General features: G+C 40.9%; 1 protein-coding gene across 1 annotated transcript in view; it reads right to left on the bottom strand.

The window, feature by feature from the left end:
* Positions 1-271: 271 nt before the first annotated feature.
* Positions 272-17,878, bottom strand: part of OSBP (oxysterol binding protein) — a 28,937-nt gene continuing 11,330 nt past the window's right edge. The window contains exons 2-14 of the mRNA XM_083377980.1: positions 17,490-17,698; positions 15,235-15,485; positions 11,820-12,018; positions 11,593-11,695; positions 7,693-7,747; positions 6,668-6,799; positions 6,212-6,457; positions 5,561-5,681; positions 4,975-5,078; positions 4,691-4,786; positions 4,206-4,384; positions 2,927-3,147; positions 272-2,599 (exon numbers count right to left, since the gene is read on the bottom strand). Of these exons, the coding sequence (XP_083234106.1) occupies positions 2,457-2,599; positions 2,927-3,147; positions 4,206-4,384; positions 4,691-4,786; positions 4,975-5,078; positions 5,561-5,681; positions 6,212-6,457; positions 6,668-6,799; positions 7,693-7,747; positions 11,593-11,695; positions 11,820-12,018; positions 15,235-15,485; positions 17,490-17,698 (2,059 nt within the window). The 3' untranslated portion in view covers positions 272-2,456. The remainder of the gene's footprint in view (positions 2,600-2,926; positions 3,148-4,205; positions 4,385-4,690; positions 4,787-4,974; positions 5,079-5,560; positions 5,682-6,211; positions 6,458-6,667; positions 6,800-7,692; positions 7,748-11,592; positions 11,696-11,819; positions 12,019-15,234; positions 15,486-17,489; positions 17,699-17,878) is intronic.

The following is a 17,878-nucleotide window of genomic DNA, read 5'->3' as shown; positions in this document are numbered from 1 at the left end:
GTGTATAACTGATTTTAAACAGGCCTGATCACCTAGTTGTTTTCATGGTAAACTTGGATAATATGTTTGTCCACTGAATTTTGATGAAAAGTAAGACCTAGAGGTATCATTAGAGTTAGAGAAACTAGGTTCTTTCTTTTAGGCCCCTCCAAATATTTTTCTCTTACCAGTTGTTGATTAATACAAGTTCACAGGATCTGCCTGTGTGTATATATCTGCCATGAGTAGAGATCTTTTAAGAGGCAAGATATTATCCCTAGAGGTGGGCAAAAAAGGAGCAAGAGTCAATACGCTTGTACGATACTGCCAGTCATTTCTCATTAAGTATTAATACTTTGAAACAGGTAAAAACTATATTGCTACAGTGATAAAAATGGCTTATTAGTAGCTCTGACAGAACATTAACCTATCTTTTCTTCTGCTCTTCCTGTCCATTGTTCATTCGTTGGGCCCAATCAAGAGCAGAAAGTGTTCACTGTCCAAATTTCAAGGGGGTTCCCTGCCAGCCATTTTAAGATGCACAAGACTCAAATGCTGAAGGAAGCCCTAAGTGTAGCGAATTCCATGTTTTTTGTCCCCCAGTCTCAAGGACTAATGTAAACTGGAAAAACTAGGAAGGGCAAAGGATAGTTCAGATGGCGTATGTTATTTTCAACACAGAATCCACCTGAAGAAATTTTAAAAGGTTAAGGCATGAGGCCAAACCACCTCAAGTTTTGATACTTAACAGAAAGGCACAGATGCATCTTTGTGAATATTTCAGGTTTTATTATTTAATTTAGGGTTTTTTTGAAAAAAAAAAGACAGTAACCCCCCCTCCCCTCAAAACAAACCCAACCACAATAGAATTGCAAAGATAGTCTCTCTCCCGCTTTTTTTTAATATTTAAAAAAAAGCCCACCATTCTCCCACTCAGGGAGGTCCTGGCCTCCGTCCGCTGCAGGAAAAAAAAAAGAGGCTTCCAATAGGGACCAAGCCACAGTGTACCCACTGCACCCCCAGACCCAATTTACTTCTGCTGAGCAGCACAGTGTTTTGCTGCCTGGAAGGCAGGTCTCATAGCCTCATTTCTCCCAGCCAGCAAGCACCACTGTTGCCTCTTCTTCTTTACAGGCTAAAGTTGAAAGGTAGAGGGATAAAACAAAATAAAACGAGAGAAAACACAAAAGGAAGGCACCTCAAAGTGTGATCCTTAGACAAGGGCAGGGGCTGTCTTTGCCCCCGCCCCATCCCAACCTACATGTCCACCTCGTCTGGGCAGGCTCTATGCGCTTTGCCACTTCTACACAGTGGCAGCAGTTTTTCACTCAGGATCTGGTTATGGCAGCTGTGACTAAACGGCCCAGACCAGTTTGGGCTGTTCCCAGTCTCCTCATTTTACAAAGGAATCAATGAACTCCTGGCTTGAGCTGGCATAGAGTGAGGAGCTTTATGAGTGATGCCACTCAGCTCCAACTTTGCCTATGTAGAATTATTCATTATTTTAGAGGCAAGACGATCTGTTTTAGGTAATGGTTCCCGCGCGGCATTTCCGTGGATTTGGGGCCCAGTGGAAGTAAGCAGCAGGGGACTAGTGTTATCAAATAGGGGTCTAAAGGAATGGAAATCAAAACAAAAATTAGATCTCTCTCTACATATATATAATATACATATAAACAGATGTGCATTGAGCCAGAAGTTGCTTTAGAACAGGGAGGCTCTGCTCTATCTTGCATCGTTGCCCATCCAAGTGCCCAATTTGGGAGAAGGTGCTAGGGCCTGGTGTGAAGAGTAGACCTGAAAAGGGAAAACTGCATCTTTGACTTTGCAACACCAAGTGATCCTCAAAGAAAAAATTGAACTCTTTGAAGATACAGCTAATTGCTTTCCTATCTATGTGAACTGAAAGCCACAACAGACATGGTTTCCATCTTTTCCCTCCCTTCAATATGGTTAGGAAGTCTTCCTTGTCCTAAGGATGCTATACAGAGTTAGGGCAGAAGAAATAAGAAAACAACCTCCCTGGTCAAAATGATAGGTCTTCTTATTCCTTCTCAACCACCTCTGGGCAAACATAAAGAGTCTTGGTCTTGCTGCTTGCCACTGCCTATGAACGTTGAAAAGGGGGTGTAATTGTTACAGCACCAGAAAGCTGGAAAAGAGGGCAGGTGTCAATCTGTGCATTCTCTTCTTCCTCCCCAAACTACCTGTATGAGCAGGGAAATGGAAGATGCAGTCCTCTATATCTATTTTTCCCTAGCCATCCAGGAATCCAGACACCAACTTCAACTTCATTCAGCTAAGGCAATCCAGCCAATCACCACTGCTGGATTCTGGTTTGGGTGATTGAGTCAAAACAATTGATTAAGACAGACAAGTCAGTGAAAAAAGCACGAGCCAAGAAGTCACATGATCAGCTGCTTCCCTCCACTCTTCGTCCACTACCTCTTCCTGGGAAGAGTCCCGCTGCTTCCAGCTCAGAAGATATCAGGGCACATGTGCCAGTCCTGTTTCTCTTTGCTTTCCCAGTAGCCTCCCCTGTATACGTGGGACACCTCCTTGGTGTCAGGATCCTTTTTCCGCTCAAACCACAAAGCCTTGTAGGGATCGTACGGGGTTCCTGCGCAAGGGAGGCAGCAGAAGAGAAGGGTGAGAATTGTCAGATTGATGAAAAAAAGGTGTCAGACAAGCTGTTTCTCCTGAGAATACAACACTAAAGCTTCCATCTTAGGCAATGGCCACAGTTTAAAAACAATTACACCTCCACACAAACAGCATCTTAGCTAACAGGACTAGAAAAGATTTTGGCCCAACACGTGGAGGAAGCACTGCTAGTGGGGAGCACAGAACAATGGACCAGGTGGACCATTGCCCAACTGTAAGTATAAGGTAGCTTCCTAAATTCTTAAAACGCTTCGTAAATGGAAGAGGCCAACGAGACACTTGCCATCCTCTGTCGCCCTCATGGCTTCAGCTTCGCGTTTTTTGCGGGAAAGGCGCTGCTTCTCCTCTAAGCGCTGCTTCTCTGCATTGGCCTCATCCCAGCGCCCATTCTCCATGAGTCTCTGGTCAGGCCGGAGTCTGCTGTCCGTGGGAGCGGTCCCGTGCTCTGGGGCATTGAGAGTCAAAGCCAACTCTGAGAAATAATACATGTTCTCTGCATTCTTCCTGTACCAAAAGAGGAGAAGAAGAACAGAAGCGCTAGCAAAGCTCACAGGTAAGGCAATGACACATATTCATCTTCTCTCTCCCACCCTTTTATCCCTCGCACAAGTGCCGTTTCATTGTCACTCTCCGCAGAAGTAGCAACTCTTGACCCTGGGAAGTTAGATGCATCACCCATTGCTTCAACAGAAGGAAAACAGTGATCTGTTGCTCACCAATCAAGTGAGTAATGAGAAAAGTTACCAAAAAAAGAGAGATAACCTTTAAGATTAGATTAGATAACCTTTATTGTCATTTTTTTTCCTGTGGGCACAATGGCACACATGAAAAATGAAATTTGGTTGCTTGCTCTCAAAGTATACACATACATAACACACATTTAAAACATACTACATACAACACATGTATAGACCTACACCCTTATTAATCACTGTCCACCTTGAATACATAAAGCATCTCAGATGTGTCTTAATTGCTTAATGTTTAATGAATCGGACCATTTTAAGCTGGATTTCAAGTCTATGAAATTCGTTGCATTCGAAACGTTATTTCCATTTGAAATAACTGTCAATGGTACATTCAACAACTGGTGAATAGGCCTTAAAGCAGGGGTGTCAAACTGCCGGGCCGCGGGCCGGAGCGTCACGGAGAAACCGCGCCCGTCCCATTTTCGGCAATGGGAAAAAGTTCCGATACGTTGCGCGACGTCACGTGACTTCGCGAGTTTGACATGCCTGCCTTAAAAGTGTAAGGGGAGAAAGAGGATGGATTATTCTGGGCTCTCCATTCTCTGACCTACACCACTGCTAGCAGACACCCCTCTCCACAAACTTCATAATGCTCCATCATTTATTTTAACAATCTCTTTTGAATGTATTTGTTGAATATAGAAAACAATACTGTCTAGTGGTGTGATTTAAACGCTATCGCTATCTATTTCTCCCCCCCCCCCTCTTTCAACCAAAATCAACTGAATCCACGGAACTTCCTCTTTAGTCAGCAGAGAAAGCGTCTTGGCTCCCACAGCTCCCTGTAGGAAGCAAGCTCCTTCTGTTACTTACGGGAGTGGGTTCCTCTTCCACAACACCACCCTGCTGTCCTCCGTTTCATGTGTTCTTAGACGGCTGTCACCACCGTTCTCCATGCTGGGATTCACCTTGAAGCAGTCAATCTTCTCATCCCAGGTGCCCAACAACATAAAATGCGCTTTTCCTGAAGGATCCAATACCTCGCCCGTGACCTGTTATTAGGAGTTCAGGAGAATCATGGGGCAGAGATCTACTTTTTGCTGCTACCTTTTCAATAAAGGTAGACAGGAATCTACATACAGGATAAAATGTGTTTGAAGAGTTTCCAGACTCGCACATGAACTGAAAAACACTCGTCCTGACTACTCCCCAGAATATTGAGCAACTTTTACATACAAGAAGGATGTGTCGGCCTGGCTGCAGGAGGAGTGCTGTCCATGGAGCCCATTAATTTTGCTAACATACAGACCCATCCTTGCCACCCCACTTGATAATAAATAAAGCATAGTGTTTCCTACCTTTCTGGCCACATCTCTGGAGAAGTAACTATAAGGAACAAATTTGAGAATACATCTCTCATTCGTTTTATGGTTCAGAATCTCGATTTCACCAGACTGGGAAGCAAAAAAGAAAGGGACAAAATCAAGCAGGCTCAATACTACCTATGAAAAATTCTAAAAGAGTTATATAATTGTTGTTGTGAAGGAACCACTCTCCAAGGCTTTGGCTTCTAGCACTATGCTCCAACCATTCATTTGACTGCAACATCATCCCACCGAAATGTTGCCTTACTGTAACTCACCTGGTCTATCCATAATTTGCCCACAATTATGTTGTGCACTGTGGTGGTGACTTTTTTCCATGCATAATGATTGCCGGTTGCATGGAAGATACAATGGATGGTACCTAGAGATAGGAAGATGATACATTTAAGGTAGTTCCACAGTGTTGGAAGACTTCTTGTTAAGGTTCGATGGAAATTATATCATGTTCAGTGGATGTAACTATTAGGTATGGACATGGAAGACTTTAATTCTTACCCAAGGGCTCATAGAATGCATGCATGGAAAGAATAGCAACCTGCTATTCTTTCCATGCATGCATTTTATGAGCCCTTGAAGTCTGCATGTATTCTAAATATCTCCAGCACTGAGATACGCAGCACAGATTAATGCATCCTAAATGCTGCACTTAATGGCAAATATTCAGCGTAAAGGCTTGCTATCTTTCTCACGCGGCCTAGGTCTAACTAGCAAAAAGCTGGAAACACACAGACTTTGTACTAGGTTGGGGAGCAAACATGATTACATTAGCTGTTAGTTTTATTAATTGGCTGTGCCCTCCTAAAATAGCAGGCCACAAAGGGATAGTCAGTAACCAAGACATACCAAGCGGCATGATTGAGAGGTATTTGCCACGGAACTTGCTGGTGATTTTAATTTCCTGCCGAAGGGTCCAACCATGTCTGGAATCGGCATGGTGAGCAGCAGCTGGAGGATGGTGGCTCACCTAGCAAATAGGACACACAGGCAAAAAGGGCACAGTCAGTCCTGGAATGAAGGGTTCAGGGCTATGCATCAGAAGAAGAGATGAAAACAGACTCCAGCAATGTATTTTACTAAGTCTCGAGGCACTTTCATATGAAAGTAAACTCCGCTGGTGACAGAGACAAGCAGGCAGGCAAGCAGACATAATTTACCATATTTATAAGCCAATTCAATCAACTGTAACTCTGGGTAATGAATATACACAGCTGGCATACAGAGTTAAATTAACACAAAGTGCAACCAAATAAAAATAAACTATATAAGAGGCACCAGGACAAAGTAGGGTCTGTGTGTCTGCTGGAACAGCATGGCTTTAACTTGCCTCCCAAATAAAAAGAGGGAGAAGGCCATCCTCATATCCATGGGTAAGGTCAACCAAAGAGTAGAAGCCACCACTGAGAAGGCCTATCACTCCCTTACTCTACAACACTAGAAGTGACAGAACTGTCCTGGAATCAAGGAAGAGGATAGGAGCACGCTCTGCTTTTTTACCTGCTCGCAGATGGAACGGTAGCCATTTTCTTCTAATCGGTCTAGCTCAAACGTTTCCCCTAAGAGAGGGTTGAATGGCTTGCTAGTGCGGAAGACAGTCGTGGAGTAGGATGATACAGTAAAAGCAGCCACGTAACAAAGCTGCTCCAAGGAGTTTTCACACTTGGCAGCCCGGTCCAACAAATCATGGTATTCCAAGTCCTCTGTGAGACGCTGCAGCATGGATAGTGGCTCATTGAAATTAACCTGGAAGCAGAAGAAACAGGTGCTAAGCAAAAAAAAATCCTTTCTGGGGATAAAGTATCTGATTCAAAGCTAGATATATCAATCACGCCCCAGTTTGTGCCAAGATTGAAATTAAACTGTATGTTGCAGAATGAAGTTTGGCACAATTATGCTTCTTGCGACTACCTGGCTTTCTACCTTTCTCCAAAAAACAAGATGAAAGCCACTCACCGGCATGGGGATCTTGGAGAGCTCCTTGCCAATGCAATTCTTCATGATGCTCCATAAATTCAGGCTGTAATTTGGTTTGTGTGGAATCCGAGTTCTCTTCTCCTTCTTAGTATCCTCTCCCTGATGTTTGCACTTCAGGAGAAAAAGAAGACTGTTGTAGTTATAGTCTTATGGAGAAGGGATAACATGCATATCAATTTCTGAGCAAACTCCCAACAATTTCCACTTTACTTTGCTGAAAGTTTAGAAGTAAAGTTACTCTAGTGTCAAATATTCACATCTAATATATCAAAATGAAGACAGCTATCCCAACAAATACTGCCTCTGGAGCCCTAAAATCTGCATGCCAAATAGCAAAAAGATGGGATGAGTGAAGCTGTGGTCAGGTTTACGCTCCCCCCCCCCGGTCTTCAATAAGCTGTATCTCAAGTTATGCCTTAAATTCTTTCACTCTTACGCTAGAATGAGAAGCCTAGGTTGGAGACGAGCAATATGAAGCTTCAAGATACTTTGGATTACAATTCCTGTGATTTTTGCCATTAATCACGATAACTTAAAACTGATGGGATTTGAGAGTCAAAACACTTGGGAAGCCTTTAATGTTCCTTAGCCCTGATCTAGGCCTTCAACTACGGTTGAGCTCCGGATGGCGCCCGATCTTCGCTCCTTCCGCCGCGATCTAAAGACATTCTTATTTGAACAAGCTGGCCTGGCCTGATGGGGGATTGGTGGGGTTTTTATAGTTATTTTAATATTCGTATTTACTGTTTTTAGTGGGCATATATTTAATTCTTTTTTAACTTTTGTAACTTTGTATTTTTTATTCTTGCCCTGTTCACCGCCCTGAGTCCTTCGGGAGAAGGGCGGTATATAAATAAAATTATTATTATTATTATTATTATTATTATTATTATTATTATTATTATTATTATTATTATTATTAAACCTCGATCACCCAATAGAATCTAATAAAAAGAGCCACGTCCCTTTCCCTCCTCTCAAACCAAAAAAAAAAAGCAAAGTACCTGCTCATCAAGACTGATGTCACTGCTGGCACCACTGATGTTGCTGCCTGTTCGTCTAAAGGAGTTAGAAAGACACACCATAAGAAAAAAAGGAATTAGGATGCTCCAGCTGTTCAAAAAGCAATGCAACAAGCCACTGGCAGAGCTACATTACGCTACTTATTTTGGCAGAATTGGAAATCATTAAGAAGATTGTCAAATATGAAACATTTATGATTCTTGTGGGCAATTAGGGCTAAAAACGTTTTCAAAGTCAGAAGGGGATATGTAAGCACTATACCATTCCAGATAACTATTTTGATATAGCATTTGTTATTTAGGAATTGGTTAAATCTTCCGGTTTTACTTCCCCCAATTGTTTATCATCTAAAACACTTTATCAGCATACTATAACAAAAATGGAGCAAGTAGTAGTAGTAAAAAAAAAATTGAATATAATTCAGAAAAGTGTATCAGCTAATATAAAACGAATCAGCAAAAGTGACAAACATCTAAAACATTAACTTTAGCATCCAAATATTTAAATCCTTGCTGCGGACAGAATTGAAACGTTACAAAAACAGTAAGAGCCTGGGAGAATTGAAACGTCTTTAGCTAGAGCCAAAACCATAGCCAGCTTCTTGGGGAAAAGAACATTCTGCAACTGGGTGACCCCCTCCCAGATGACTGTCTCTTGAAGAGCTGTATTCTGAGCTTCTGACTGAAGGAAGACTCAGAGAGAGGCCTCTGCTGACATAATACACTAAACACTAGATCAGGGGTCTTCAAACTTGGCAACTTTAAGACTTGTGGATTTCAACTCCCAGAAATTCTGGCAGTTGAAGTCCACGAGTCTTAAAGTTGCCAAGTCTGAAGACCCCTGCACTACATATCTAATCCAAGGAAGTTTGTAGATCAGTAACAGGCCTGAACAACTGAGTGGTGATGGTGCAATTCTGGAAACACTACTGATCACGACTAGTCTGGATGGAGAAACCATCTACTAATGCTGTTTATGAACTGAGTTTCAATTTATTATCTTGCTACCTTTAGTGATTGGTTTCCCCATACCTGATATGCATCTTTCCCATCTCTGGATTATCTCTTCTGTTATTTCACATAGTTAGTGATCTATGTGACAAGTAAAGCAGAATTGTATGGGGCATCACAGAGCTGAGACAAGTGCCCCAGCACCATCTTTTAATCATAGTCACCAGGGAAGTGTGAGGTCACCGCAATGCTATACAGATAGTCCTCACTTGATGACCATTTGTTAAGAGACTTTTCTAAGTTATGAAAGCACTGAATGAGGAAAAAACCTTGTTGCGGCCATCGCAGCACTCCTGCAGTCAATTGATTACAATGTGGGCTGGTCAACTAGCTCACAATTACAACAATTGCGGCATCCTGCAGTCATGTGATTGCCATTTGTGACCTTCACTGCTGGCCTTCACTAAGCAAAATCAGTGGGGAAACCTGCAGGAGATAATAAATGGTGATCACATGACATCCCAGTTTAATAGCGGCATGGGACTAACTTAATAGAGATAACTGGAACTGCCTCAACTGCTATCATAAGTTGATGTAGTCACATCTCATCATGCTTTACAACTATGTTGCTTAGCGGCCCCCCCCCAAATCAATCAGACTCTACAGTCAATGGTATCAAAGTCTCTGAGATTATACAATGAATCAGCTGAATCACACATCCTCTCTTTCTTCCCCAACCATGGTCTTCTTACAAGGAAACCATGGTGTGTCTTGTTACAAATCAGATAAAAAAACTTGGATGAAAACCAGATTCATTCTAGAATGTCTGGAATTGAGCGTCTCAAGTGTTTTATCACAATAACACGTCTCCCACTTAAGATTTGCAACCACAAGAATTGGTGGGAGACAAATCACAGCTTCTTTGATCTTTAGGCATCTCCCCCTCCAGGTTTCTAGTCAAGAGAAACTAATGTGCTTTGGGCATAAAAGAGAGAGAAAAAAGATGATAAGGGAAAGGACTGCAGCTAAGTGTATTCAGTTAAGTTTCAAGAATGACTATCTGAACAACTTTACATGCTTTCAGTTGAAATTCGGACTTTGCATTTAGTAGCAGAAGCTGTTTGTCACTGCAGATAATCACCAATATTGGGAGAAAGACTGGGAAAATATAATTCTGTTCATCTTCTTAAGAATGTTAAAGGCATTCTCTAAAAGTCTTGGGGGCATTCCCTAAAAGACATTATAATAGATAAGGTTTACCTTTCTTAATTTTGGGTTGTTTTTTTTACACAATTCAATCCTGTCCCCATACTATTTAACATTTATCTGAACTGATTGTATGGAATGATCCAGAGTTATTGAAATGATTAATATCTGTTTTCTAAGCATATTAAACTCAATTTTTCCTTTTCATTTCACCCAGGATGGACAGAAACCTTCCTGTATCTGAAATCTTTATTTTATTTATTGTGAAATTTATTTGCCACTCATCTTGTATGCCACAATTCAGAACTGAAATCAGAGATGAATATATCAACAAAATTGAGCTTAACCCTCAAGTCTGTGGTGGAGATTCAATAAGCTAGCAAGAATGCCTACCCTAGAGAGAGGTACAGCACACAGATAATTCTTGGTAACTCAGGAACTTGCATAGTCATACCTAGGCTCCAGTTAAATTACTGCAACACTTTCTACATTATAACATCTCAGAAACTTCAGATAGTATAGAACTGAAATGAAGTGCTAATGACATAGAGCGATACTATAATGTTACAACTATTTTAAGAAACTGTAATGGCTCAGTTTGTTTCTAGATTCAAAAGTATTAACAGGGACACTTCAAACCACAAATAATCTGAACCCTTCACGTGTCAAAAAACTGCTAGGAGCAATAGACCTGGGCTAGATGAAGCCAATAATCGATATGATGTAAAAGCAGGAAAACTGGTTCATATAAAGGTTGTCCTTGACTTATAACAATTCCTTTAGTGAGTTTGAAGTTACAACGGCGCTGAAAAAAATGATTTACCAGCATTTTTACAGTTACAACCTTTGCAGCATGCCCGTGGTCATGTGATCAAAATCCGGACATTTGGCAACTGGCTCATATTTATGATTCTTGCAGTGTCATGTAATCACCTTTTGAGATCTTCTGACAGGCAAAGTCAATGGGGAAGCCAGATTCACTTAACAACCGTGGCAACAAAGTGTAAAATGGGGCAAAATTCACTTAACAAATGTCTCACTTAGCAACAGAAATTTTGGGCTCAGTTGTGGTCGTAAGTCAGTGAATATCTGTATTTAAAAGCAATTTCATCATGACTCTACTGTATTCTTCTGCCATCAGCTGTCCCCAGTACACTTCTTGGACCAAAGCGTATTATTCCCTTACAGAAAGGACACATTGAGAATTATGGGAGTGGATATCCAGCGTTTCTAAAGAGCATCAGATTGGTCTAAGCCAGGGGTAGGCAACCTCGACTCTTTTATGAGTCATGGACTTCAACTCCCAGAATTCCTGAATCAGCCTAGCTGACTCAGGAATTCTGGGAGTTGAAGTCCATGAGTCATAAAAGAGCCGAGGTTGCCTACCCCTGGTCTAAGCTGACATACACATTCTGTTCACCCTTTTTCCTCCCACATTTTTTAAGAGCTCAATAGTGAAGCAGCAATATTCTCATTCTCTCTCTCTCTCTCTCTCTCTCTCTCTCTCTCTCTCTCTCTCTCTCTCTCTCTCTCTCTCTCTCTCTCTTTCTCTCTCTCTGACATGTTTAAGGAAGATGGGGACTGTTTTATGCACTGCATTTTATTCACAGTGCTCTGGTTGCTCACAAGAGTCAAGAGATAAGGGAAATATTTCTATGGATCTGGCATTTAAAATGCCAAAGGCTGAAGGGCTAGAAGCTCTCAACTGAACAGGACATCACTCACTTGTGTCCCATGCTTTCGGGCATGGTGATGATCTCGGGAGCATCAAAGAACTCGTTATCATCCTCTTCATCACTCATATCACCCTTTGATGAGCAACACTGATCTGTAGAAAATTACACATCAATGTTACTTTTTATGAATTTAACTATCTGGGATTCTAGAACTTCAGCGGAAGATATATGACAAGAGACAGGCTGGAGGAACAGCTTGCCCAGTCTGACTTTTACCTTTCGAGGAATCCATGTTGCCAGGTGCATTGGCGGGTAGGACTGTAGCTCCACGGAAAGCTCTTTCCAGGTGATTGTGTTGCTTAGCCAGCTGTTCTAGTGTCTCCTCCAAGCGGATACGCTGGTCGCGCTCATACTGTAGAGATTTCTGCCATTTCTTGCTATGTGTCTGGGCCAGCATTAGGAAGTCTCGACAAGCCTAAATGGAAGAAGATGCGGTAAAATCATTATGCCGCTTCCAATATCATTCTCCTAAGGTGAAAGCTATATGAAATCTTGCCGTACTATTCTGGCATCAATTCCTTTTTGTATTAATCTGCTTCCTCTAAAGGATGTTACTGGGAAGAAGTCATTTTCTCTGCTTCATAACAGAGCCACCCAAAGTTAAAATACACTAGAATGCCAGTTATTACTACATTAAAGTGGCCAACAATGACCTCTTGTTGGACAATAGTAACTATAGAAGAGCTTACTTCCGTCCACTAGAATTTATTGGACCTAATAGATATTTAACAATTACCCAACAATTTCAAATATACGTGAACAGTTACACTTAAATATGCACAGCTACAATCATTTGGTTACCAAAATTCCAATCGAAATATTTCATATGGCTCTAAGTTCATTAATCACAAGAACATGGAGACTAACATTGACAGAAAGGGACAAGGAAGCATAAAGAATAAGGAGAATCCACCAGACAATATTCAACATTCAGAAACTTTAACACACAATTTTTATCATGCACCTTGGAAAAGGATTTTTAGTGTCCCTGAATGTGAAATACCTAAGATTTTTAAAAGTGTCTTTAAGAAAAAAACCCACTGGAGTATTTGTCTATTTGAAAAAAGCATTCTGGATATCTGAAAATGGTGTTACCAATGAAGACAATTTTAAATATTCAGAATTTATAATAAAGTTGTATACAATTATGCTTGGTATGGAGAGAGGATAGAAAGAGTATTTCTCGCACACCCATGATACTAAAATCATCCGATGAAGTTGAGTCATGGGTAATTCAAGACAGATAAAAGCACTTCTTCCTATAGTATAAATTTAAACAATGAAATTCATTATCATAAAAACTAGTGATGACGACCAAAGCGGATAGATTTGAAACAAAATTAGACAAACCCAGAGAACTTGGTTCTCAAAGGATGATGTATGCTACTACTACATTCATGTAGTAGTGCCTGACTTGAAAATGCTTGAGTTGAAAGGATTGAACAGGGACACCACTGTTGCCTGGGGGATGCCTAGTTGGGGACTCCTTTCATGTCCCCATTAAGTTGCCCACCAAGGTGGTACCCATCTATCTATTTGTGGTGGTCCACTTTCAAATTGCTGGGTTGGGAAGAGCTGGAGCATCTGACTGGAGCTCAACCAGTCCTGCAGCAGCTGCCAGGTCTTGAATGAGACCCTGCTGAACAACAGCCCAGCATCCTGACCTCGTGAGCCACCACGCTCTTTTTAGGTTGATGTATGATAGCTACACATTACCTAGACCAGTTTAATCTAGTGGTTAGGGCACCAGGTTAGAAACTGGGAGACTGTGGGTTCTAATCCCACCCCAGGAATTAAATTCAGCTGGGTGATTTGGGGACAATCATTCACTCTCAGCTCAACCCATTTCACAGGGTTGTTGTAGGGAAAATGGAAAGGGGGAGTATTAGACAGGTTTGCCCCCTTATTTATAGAAACAATAAAGGCGGGATATAGACAAACAAACAACGAGGCAATAAACTTCATAATTCCAGGTGGAGTGAAGGGATGGGAGTGGGCAAATGAAGGAAAGGACTACTGTGCTCACGTCTTGCTTGCAGGCTTCTCACAGACATCTGACTTCTAGAGGAACAGGACTCTGGATGAGTGACCCGGCAGCCCTCTTAAGAAATCCCAGTAATACAAACATACGTGGGTGCCTTATTAATTTCTGCGAAAAGAAAGGTGTAGCTCCCGAGACATATTACATTTTGCTCCTAAACACGTACCAGGACAGTTCTCACCTTTTTATCTTCACATTTTGAATCCACTCTGAGATTTTTCTGCATACCTGAGGCCAACTACAACATTCCTAAAGGGCTAATTTTCATTCAAGCTATTTTTGATGCATAAAACCGTTTTGAAGCAAACATGCCCATTGTTTGAATATTGTGATGTCACTCTTTCTGCAGAGATCAGAATTCCAGCCTTGTACTTAAGAACACACCTGCTAGCCACAGGCAACAAGGAATTCCATTACAAGCCAATGAATGGCCTTGCCGAAGAGATATACATATCACTCAGTCCATCTGCCTAAAAGATGAGGGTAGGGGACGCTTTTGATCTCAGTGAAATCACAGGCCGATTACAACTGATTACGTGCCACCACGTTGTTATCGGGTCTTAGCAATTATCTCCATGATGTTTTGTCCCTAATCTAGTCATTCAGCTCTTCCAATGGTGCACTCATCACTATCTTCTTAATCAGGGTAGTAAATAATTTTGCAAGCTGGTAAGGCTTTTTTTTTATTTCTGTAGCATGCTTTCAATAACAGAAGGTTAGCCAACAAGATTTAATTACAGCAACTTCTACTGACTAAAAATAATACCAAAGACTGTATCTATTTGATCAGGAAGAAGAGAACATAGCTGGTTTTTTTTGTTTTAAAAATTATAGGTTCCTTTATTCAGACATATAAATCAGAATGTTGGTTGTACAGGCATATATCCAACCTCCCACTTTTATAGCAGCACTGGACCATAAAACTGCTTTTCAGACGTTAATGGGGGTTTGTTTAGCTCAACTTCTTATTTATATTTCCTTTAAGAAGATAAGGGAGATTGCTGCATGATGAACCCTGCACAGAAATTTATCCCACTGTGTTCAGTGAAGCCAAGCCTTTCCAAGATTCTGTTGATTCTGCCGTTTCTCAACCTCCCCATCCTCCTTCAATTTTCATGCCCTCCTCTGATGGCAACAACCAGCAAACAGGAAACAAAGAATGCAATTGTGCTGTGAACCCTCATGATAAAAAGGTCACCAAATCTTCACACTGTGCTGTTAGTCTTATCCTAATTTTTCAGAAGATCCTTTCCCCCATATTAGTTTACTCATCTCTTCTGTTTCTTCCCAGTATCAAAAAAACCCTGAACTTTTTCTTCTGATTGGAATATAGCATATGGCCATTGCAGGGAATTCAAAACAAGCAGGAATTGTGTGTGTGTGTACACCAACGCTATGTCCCGCCCCCTCCAGCTAAAGGCATTTACCAATCTACCCAAAGTCAAGGCAACTAAAAACGCAAAAGAAAATGTCATTGTGGTGCTCTAACCTGAATATAATTAAGTAGCCAGAGCATTTGAGCTAGAACATACCTGAGGGTTTTCTATTAGCTGCACAGGAAAAATCCAGAAAAAAAACCAAACCACTTACATTAATCATGGCATTGGAAGTGATACGGAAGAGCGTGGCACGCTCGTTGATTTGTTTGATCTTCTCATTGCTCTCAGCAGGTAGCTTCAGAGTCTCCAGTTCACTAAGCGAGCGCTGCAGAGCGGTTCCATGTTTGGCAATCAGATCATTGCATGTGCTGAGATCCTCCACCTTGCTGGAGAGGGTGCGCAAAGTATTCTGCAGTTCTGTCTTGTCCGTTTGGGATACAGATTCTTCATCACCTGACTCATCTGTAAGGAATAAGCTGAAAATGTAGTACCACAGGAGCCTATTTCTAAACCAGGCACACCTTTAAATTCTCTTGCTTTTCCAACATGGGCACTGTCTTTATAAGAACATAGGGAGGTGGTCACATAACAAAGGGGGACAAACTTTCCAATCAACCCTGTACAGATACTTAATATGATTGGGAAAATATACCTTACCCACGTAAGCAAAATAATTTCTATAGCCTCAATAAGCAAGCAAAGCAATTCAAGGCAAGAATGATAAAAATAAGAAAAAGCAATGACAGACCAGTAAAACAATAATAACACAAAGTTAGCAACCATAAAAATAAGGGTGTTCAAAAAGGATCGGGAAGCTCTATGCTGCAAAAGAGCCAGAATCCTTGATTATAGAAACACCTTTGAATATCAGATACTGGACATAGGTTTCAGATAAAGAATATTACTTCTGTGCTCTAGCTATGACTTCAAGAGTATAATGGCCAGAGTCTGTTCAAAGACAGAACGGTGGATTACTTGGACCTTTGATTTTTTTTTCTTAAGCTCTTCTTTAAAAAACAAACACACCCCAGATCTCTAAAAAAAAGTTGCATCACTCTTCTTCATCCTTCTCTACAAACAGTGACTCACAAACTGGAATGATAGTGAACTGTGAACAAACTGTGAGCACAAATATTTAAGAGTAAAGCATAGACATAGCATGAAAATAAATAGGACAGTACTGTGTTTGGAAAGATTTCAAATACTGTATATTACTCTGTAAACAAGGTAATGGCCATAAGAATTTGGAAGATCAAGGAGTTCCAGGACTAGCTTGCAATGTACTACATTTTTAAATAAGTACAATAATCTGTAGAATTAATGGTCCTATTATCGCCTTTACCTTAGACTACATGGAAAAATAAATAGTGGACTGAACATTCAACAGAGCTAAAGCAAAGCTAATATTGGCAACCTTCAGGGCAAACTCAAAAGATATTACTGGGCAGATGGCATTTTGCTTTGAAAGCTGCGAAAATGTTGTTCCAGGAAAATCTGCCAAATACCTTGTTTGTTTCCACAGCCAAGTTCTTAATACTACATGAAAATCCAAAAACTGTATAGGAGCTAGTGGAACATTTTTCATGTGTTTTTCCTTTCACAAATACAAAATAAGTACAAAATTCCAAAACTAGAGGCAAGTCAGCAAAGAATGCACTCAGGGCATACCAGGCAAGGAACAAATGTATTTTTAGAAATAACGTATCTAGTACAATCCTGTAAGGAACTGAGGATGTAAACCGCAACTTCTTAATCACAAAATTTTCTTCTATACTGGAGTATCCATTTGACACTGACACTGACATTTGGGTATTTTCCCTAATCAGATACAAAGGAGTCAGGGCATTAGATGAACTATAGAGTCAATTCAATGGTACCGATACAAAATAAGTCTAACTTGTCCTGGGAAATCTGATGCTTAAAAACAGAACATCAATTTTGAGAGGTATCTTATATTCACAATAATTCAACGTGGCCAATGGCCTCAGTATGCCCTACACACAAATCAGAGGACATTGAGCAATTTAACTGAACAATAAACGGTTGGTGTTTGGCAGAAATTCTTGCTACAGGGAGCTGGATGCCTGAACAGGACAAACTGGAAGAACATTTGTAATTCCCAGCTGAAAATAAAATGGGAGATGCTATCTACAAATATTTTAGTTCTTAGTCACATATACAAGACAAACATATACATGATATATCTATCTATGCATCCATCTACTCATCCTTGAAACCACAGGAGAAATCGGGTATTAAAAATAATGGAGTAGGATGAAAAGGATTTGATGAGCTTCAGCTACTTTCCATTGGCAAGAGTCATAAATCATACAAATTCAGAGCTACTCACTGCCCAGTTTTTCACATTACGTCTCTTAGATGTTTCCTCCACAATAACACTTTTAATATTCCTGCCCCTCCTCCACACCCTGCTTCTATTTCTGTTGCTTTTAACTTGTGCTTTACCTGATTCTGCCAGCATTTTAACTGCTTTTGCTTTGGCCAGCTCCAGGGCTGTGACCCAGCGCTGCCGCTCAACCTCTGAGCTGGCCTTCAAGTGGTAGGTTTGTGCCCCTCCATTGGAAATAATGAAATTACAGGAGTCCTCCACAGTGATGTTTGCTGTGGCCAAGTTGATGGTTCCACGGCAGGTGTGTCGCATCTCTGCTTTGGATCTGTGGGCAAGGTACATAGAGAGCATAGGAGAATGAAGTAATAAAAGCATCCGCAGTTTAGTCTGAGACAAAGAGTAAGAGGATAGGAAAATGTGACCCACACTTCACTAGAGACATATAGCCTATTAAGAGCAAGCTAGGAACATCATTAAAGGTAAAGGTAAAGGTTCCCCCGCACAT

The sequence above is a fragment of the Vipera ursinii genome (genome assembly GCF_947247035.1).
Source record: "Vipera ursinii genome assembly, chromosome: 1".
Taxonomy (NCBI): domain Eukaryota; kingdom Metazoa; phylum Chordata; class Lepidosauria; order Squamata; family Viperidae; genus Vipera; species Vipera ursinii.
The sequence above is the reverse complement of the archived record's forward strand: the minus strand, read 5'-3'. Positions and strand labels throughout refer to the sequence as shown.